The following is a 7193-nucleotide window of genomic DNA, read 5'->3' as shown; positions in this document are numbered from 1 at the left end:
TCAAAAGTGTGTTCGTGAGTCGTGCTCAAGAAGTAAGCAAAGATGGACCAACCTTACAGTAATGTTTATATGTGTTGAAAATAATGTGAAGTAAATGATTTTTTATTTATTTATTTTTTTCAAAAATCTTACTGTTTTAAGAAACTAAGCAAGAATACAGCATGGCCATAGAGTTTCGTGTGTTGTGTTGAATGTGAGAATCTCAAACTATACTACTGTACTCAAGAATATACAAATGCTCACTCATATTAAACTATATATGCTCCAGTCAAAAAGCACCTTTAAATGCTAAAGAGGATTATCAAGTGCATGTAAGAATAATGCTCACACTCTAATTAGTTAAACCATAAAAAGTAGTGATATAATCAATTCTATGTATGAATAAATATGTATATATCAATGGCGAGACAGTTTACAGAAGCTAAAAGAATACACGTACATATACGTCAAATAAACAACTGTCACACTTGATGCACAATTTATATTGTTTCAATATTTTTTTTTTTTTTTTTTTTTTTTTTTCTTGTCTCTGTAAAAAAATCTTCAGTGAGATGTACATTATCAAATAGAATGGTGGGTGAATGCAAAATAGGGTCTACCACAAAACCCAAATTATCTTTAAGCCAAATATAAGGAATGTGATCATGTAACAATAATTGGTGCTCCCAGACCACTAAACCCAAATACCATTGGGTGCTTTTTTATTTTAAATTTAAAAGATCTTCCTGAACAAAAAATTAAATTTTGTTGCAAAGCTGTGGAAGTATAATTGTATGGTCTGAAAACCATGATATATATATATATATATATATATATATATATATATATATATATTTCAACAAATCACATGATTTGTTTAATCTAAGAGCAATGATTCACAACTCAAAAGTATTTTAAGATGTATAAAAAGGATTTCTCGGACACCATTATCACTACGTGTGTAAACAACTTCGTCAAGAAGAGAGAAATACAGAGAGACATACAAATTGATACAAATATTTCTATATATATGTTAGAGGACTCTAGCTATACAGATTGCATCTGGACCATTCTCTCATAGATTTAATCTGATCTCCCTCTTCACATTTATCTTATCAAATAAAGATTAATAGTAAATGTGTATTTAGAATCAGATAATCTTATTGTCTAGGAAGAATAAGAATACTTTTGAGATTACGATTCATAGATTACATACTTAGAGATCGGTCGGCGAAATTTGCAGACCACTAGGTACTTATTGTTTACTATGACATAATCTAACTCGTGCTCATCTGTGTAGTATAAAATATAAAGGATATATATTTATACAAGATATGTAACAGAGCATAAGAGAATTGGATTTATCAAGTATGAATTAACCACAAATTTGATAAAAGTAATAGACATGGGTAGATGGTGCGTATCCAGTTTCTTGGTTGTAGATATCGATGGAGACAGAGACTTGTTCGTCGCTAAACCATTATTTTTGTGATCGATAATGAACGAAACGTTAGAGTTGGCCAGTGTCAACAACAAAGGCTACGAATACGAACACCATTATAGATCAATAATTTCTTGGTCGTAATTTGTTGGGACTAACACACGTTTCCCACAGACGGCGCCAACTATTGATACAAAAATTCGCCCGATCCGGAGCCAATGGCCATTCCTACAAGATAAGAGAAGTGATGACCGACGTGGCACCGGTCGGGTGCACTCCGACGATCAAGTTAGTACTTGACAATTGAATATCCAAGAAAGGATTTCATATGGAATGGGATTTATAGCGTAACTTTTTATGTTGACTGACTTCACTTTTATAGAAAGTTAAAATTGTCGTTTCCGCATTTCCTTCCCAGAGAAAAAAGATTAGTTAATCGTATGTTTGATGCAACATTTGAATTAATCAAATCTTATCCTTTAATTATCTTATAAAATAATCATTTTGAATGATTATCTTAATTATCTTATCTTCTTAATTAAGTTTATCCATATACTTTGAATCTCCATATCACTTGAAATTCTTATTTATTCGAATATTTTGTATCATATATATATATATATATATATATAATATTCAACTTGAATTAACTCTGCAAAAAGAATAGTCTGACAAAGGTGGGGTAGAAAAAATATCTGATATGAATACAGGCAAACGGTGCATGTTAGAATAAATCCAATTAAAAAAAAGAAAAAAGAAATAGAGTGGATGCGCACAATAGAAATCATTTTGAATGACGTAGTGGGGACCCACACACAGACGCAGTGGAATGACGTAAATACATTTGACAAAAGTCAAAGAAATCATTAACCCTAGAGAATATTATTTCTTATTCCAATGTTTTAGACAGCTTGCTTGCTTGGCACCACCATTCATTACCTTAACAGTTCTGAAGCACACAAATATCTCGTCACATAAGAAAATTGCTTAACTAAAATAAATTATATTACTATTTATTATTTGTAACATTCTACAATTTTAGTACTACTATTAAATTAATACTTCTATCTATAATTTTCTTTTTGCACCATGTTAATTATGTTCTCAATAAAAAACAATTTATCTTCTTCTCTTTTTTTTTTTAGTTTAAGTATTAGTTGATGATTATTTAAATATATGAATTAATGGTGATAAATTAAAATTTTATCTATTGATTTATGGTTAAAAAATAAATAATATTGAACTATTTAAGTAAAATTTTAATTCGTAGATTCAATCTAATCCAATCCGTCATTCAACGAATTCTGATCCGATCCGTCATTCAACGGAATCGATTCAATCTGTAAAATAACATAGGTGAATTCAAAATTTTCTAATGAGTTGGAGTGGATGGAATTATTTAATTCAATTTGACCACCTCTAATCCTTACTCCATATAACCGAAGGGAATTAATATACATATTATCCATCATAAATTTTGAATTTAATGGACGTCACGTCACAATATTAACCTAATCCAGTCAACACACATTTATATAAATATATATAAATTTTTATGTTCTACATCTACATATTATATTTATTGTTGATCTGATGGGTATTCAATTCAAAAGATTAATTTATTAGGTGGAGTAACTCTTACCTACCTTATAAGTCTCAAATTTTTTCTTTTGTTTTTTAACTGATGTGAGAGCCTCGTTAAACTACCCAACAATTATCATGTACCAATTATTTGTGGCAGAAATATGAAGCAGCAATATGCATTGTTATAAAAGTGTGAAACTTTTTTCTAATTTTTAAATATATTTTTATTTTTATTAAGAAAATAAAAATATTTTCATTACTAAACTCCAAAGTCTAGCCAATAAACTGTTGAGCCATATCCGAAGTGAATATTTGATATTTGTGTTAGCTACCAAAAGTTAGTTTAGCCGCTTATAGACCCTTCCTTCCTTTTTTTTAATCACTGTCTCCTTCTCATGACAAATGGTGCACTTTCAAGTCCTAACCCAAAAAAATATGGCTCAGTTTGATATTTAATTCAATACTTAATTCTAAACCGATTAAATATTTATATTGTATCTATCTTTATTGATAATGAAATATTATTTATATTGTATCTATCTTTATTGATAATGAAATATTAAAAATAATAATAATAATATAATAAATATAAAGGGTGATGAGTTTCAATGTAATGTTGCGGTTTTAGTCATTGGATTAAACTAAGTAGTATATACGAAACGGTTAGGATACAGTCAAGCTAATAAACTGTCCAAAGGGTCCTCCACTAACAGTCTACACGACCACTAGCATTGCGGAGACAACTAGTAATATACTAATAGTTACAGGTGTGTATATATATAGTATACAATTCTGATGACAAATTTTTATGATGACGTGGCTATAAGAAGTTGCACCTTTTTCCATGCAAAGTTGTACACCTTCTAACACACGTGTAAAACACGCACTCACGTGAACAACTACCATGTCTTTGATAAAATATACAGTGTATGTACATTGGGCAAATCATTACCATTGATATTTCACACCCTGTGGATTATGTTCTCAATAAATAATATTTTACCATTTAAAAAAAACAAAATTTAGTGAAAAAATAATATAGAATCTGGGACAAATGACTTTTATTTAACCCAAAAGAACCCAATTTTGATTTTTTGGTATACTCGTTGTATATGCAAATTGTGCACTCTCAAGTTTGAACCCAAATATTAAAACATTGGAACCTTATCTAAGAAAGATTTTATTTCTTGATTTATTAAACAAACGAATTGAATTACATATAGGTTATAGTTTTTCTTTATTATTATATTTTTTTATATAGAATTTTTATTATACAACAAATTTATTTGGTACTACATATAATCAATTTGAAATCTTGATTCTACTTTACCAGCATTAAGAGCAACCGGTATAAGGGTTTGTTTGCTAGCTCTTGAGTCAGTTTTGCTAGTATGTGAATTGGTATGAAGCTAGCAAATTCTAGGATCCACAGAAAAGTTAGCAAAGGACATCGCAACAGGTAACATGTCTTTTGCGAGCCAAACAAGTCCCACGCCCTGAATTCAACGACTCTTGACCCTTTTTCTTTTTTTGTTTTATTATTTTTTTTCCTTTGGCCCACAAGCAAAGGCTCTTTTCCATTTTTTTTTTTTGTTTTTTTTTTTCTTTTGGTTTTTTTCTTTACTATTTCTTTTTATATGTAATTTATTTTTATTGTAAAAAATAAATTTATGATTTTGATTATTTTATTTTATTTTATTTTTTATTTTGAAATAAATATTTATGATTTCTATTTCTTAGTCTTTTGAAAAAAAATTTAAAAAAATTTGTCAACAAATATATATGAATTTTTTAAAACAAAATATCATATTGTTAGAAATGGTTTTTTTTTTTTTTTTTATGATTTTGATTTTTTTTTTCCTTTAAAATTTGTCAACGAATATATAAGAAAAAAAAATTGTAAAGTAATATTTTATTCATTACAAACATACAATATGAAGAAATATATTTTACTCAATATTATCGTTAAACCTCTTCATTGCCAAATTTATTCCACAAATACTCCATAAGATCTCTCCTGAGATCTTCATTGTTTTCTACATTGCGAATCCTGCTGAGGCGAGTGGAGATGTGTGCTGCCAAAAATGATCGGTCTTGATTGTACTGTGAAAGGTAGACCGACTCATCCGTTGGAGGTGTCCATTCCAAAATGTTAGTGTCGCCCTCGTCTTCTATGATCATGTTGTGCAATATGATGTACGTTCTCATTATCTTGCTCAGGTCTTCTTTCTTCCAATAATATACTGGTCCATGCGTTATAGCCCACCTTATTTGCAACACACCAAATGCCCGTTCAACATCCTTCCTAACGGCTTCTTGTCTTTGAGCAAACAATTTCTCTTTTTCAGTAGTTGGGCGCGGGATGGTTTGAATCAAAGTTGCCCACTTAGGCTATGTTTGGTGTGAGTGAATGGAATCAAATGAAGGTGAAATGGAATGCATTTATTCCATTCTCTTGTTTGGCGTGTCACATTAAAAGTGGAATGGCCATTCCTAGGGAATGCCCATTCCATCAAAAAGGTGGGATGCCCATTCCACTTCTTGAGAGGTGGAATGACCATTCCATTCCCACTAAGAATTAATAAAGTAATAAAATAATTTAAAGAGATAATTCACGCATACACACACTATATAAAATATAATATATATATATATATATATATATATGCTGTTTGTTCCCCCTCTCTCTATCTCGTTTATTTTTCTCTCTCTATTATCTCTTTCCCTTTTATTTTTGCAAATTAATTTTTTTAATTAATTTTTTTTACTAATAATAAAATGTAATTTAAAGAAACAATATAAATTCATTCTATTCTAACTTTCTTACCAAACATAAGAATGAGAATGAGATTCCAATTTTACACATTCCATGTTTACAACTAAACGGTGGAATGAGAATCATTATTCTCATTCCATTCCCACCTCCATTCTCATTCCATTCCAATTCATTCCACCACACTAAACATTATATACCATCAGATAGGTAATACCCCAACGTACGGTGATGTCCATTCACCTCGTAATTAACTAGAGGCATTGTACCATTAATGATACGATTGAATACTAGGGAATGATCTAAGACATTCAAATCATTGTGTGAACCAACCATACCAAAGAAAGCATGCCAGATCCATAAATTTTTTTATGCAACCGCTTCCAATATGAGGGTAGGCTTACGACCTCTCCCCTTGTGTGTGCCATGCCACCCTTTAGGGCAATTCTTCCATTCCCAATGTATACAATCTATAGAGCCAAGCATACCTGGGAATCCTCTTTCTTCCCCTTCTTAAAGTAAACGTGCAATGTCGCTTTCGTTTGGCGAGCGTACGTACTGCTCCGTATGCAATGCAATTGCAGCATCACAAAATCTCTTCAAGCTTTCGATCGCAGTGCGCTCTCCAACCTTTATGTACTCATTACAAAGATCTGCTGAAATTCCATAGGCAAGTATACGTATTGCTGCTTTCATCTTCTGTATAGGGGTGCACCCCATACAACCAGTAGCATCGGGCTTCTGTTTGAAGAAGTTGTCATGAGTTATAATATCGTTCAAAATGCGAAGAAACAACTGTCGTCGCATTCTAAACCGTCTACAAAAATATTCAGGTGGAAACACAGGATTTTCGGCGAAGTAATCTTGCCAGAGTTATTGTGCTGCATCCTCCCGATCACGTTTAATATATCGTCTCTTCTTTGGTTTAAATAATGCTTTTAGATTCTCAGGCGTAAAAATACCCAGAATCGTTTTGATCCTTTTTTGATGGAATTAATAAACCGTCTCCCGATCAGAATCTGACGAATTTTCTGAAGAATCAGATTCGGAGATTTGAAAAGATTGTGATGATGATGCCATTTTTTTTCTTATATAAAAGTTGAGAATTCAGAGAAGAGAAAAAGTGGTAGAGGAATCAAATAAGAGAAAATATGGACTTGAGGAATGAAGGAAGAGAAAATAGGCTTGAGCAATTACAAAAGACTAAATTAGTGGTTTATATAGCCGTTGGAATATAGCCGTTAGAAATATAGCCGTTGGAATATAGCTGTTAGGAATATAGCCGTTGAGAATATAGCCGTTGGAATATAGCCATTAAGAATATAGCCGTTGGGTATACAATAATCTCTATAAATACAACACTCATTTCAGTCAATACTCATCCTTCAACACTTATTTCTCTCATTATTCAACATT

At 30.9% G+C, this 7193-nt stretch overlaps 1 protein-coding gene across 1 annotated transcript; it reads right to left on the bottom strand.

Moving 5' to 3' along the window:
- Positions 1-4969: 4969 nt before the first annotated feature.
- Positions 4970-6857, bottom strand: LOC132309169 (uncharacterized). The gene is made up of 3 exons (XM_059807505.1): positions 6780-6857; positions 6333-6518; positions 4970-5395 (listed from the first exon to the last, which is right to left on the bottom strand). Exons 1-3 carry the CDS (start codon positions 6855-6857, stop codon positions 4970-4972), a joined length of 690 nt encoding a protein of 229 aa, XP_059663488.1.
- Between the last annotated feature and the right edge of the window lie 336 nt (positions 6858-7193).

The sequence above is a fragment of the Cornus florida genome, unplaced genomic scaffold (assembly GCF_030987335.1).
Source record: "Cornus florida cultivar Cherokee Brave unplaced genomic scaffold, ASM3098733v1 CherokeeBrave_3.0.0_Hap2_Chr05, whole genome shotgun sequence".
NCBI lineage: Eukaryota > Viridiplantae > Streptophyta > Magnoliopsida > Cornales > Cornaceae > Cornus > Cornus florida.
The sequence above is the reverse complement of the archived record's forward strand: the minus strand, read 5'-3'. Positions and strand labels throughout refer to the sequence as shown.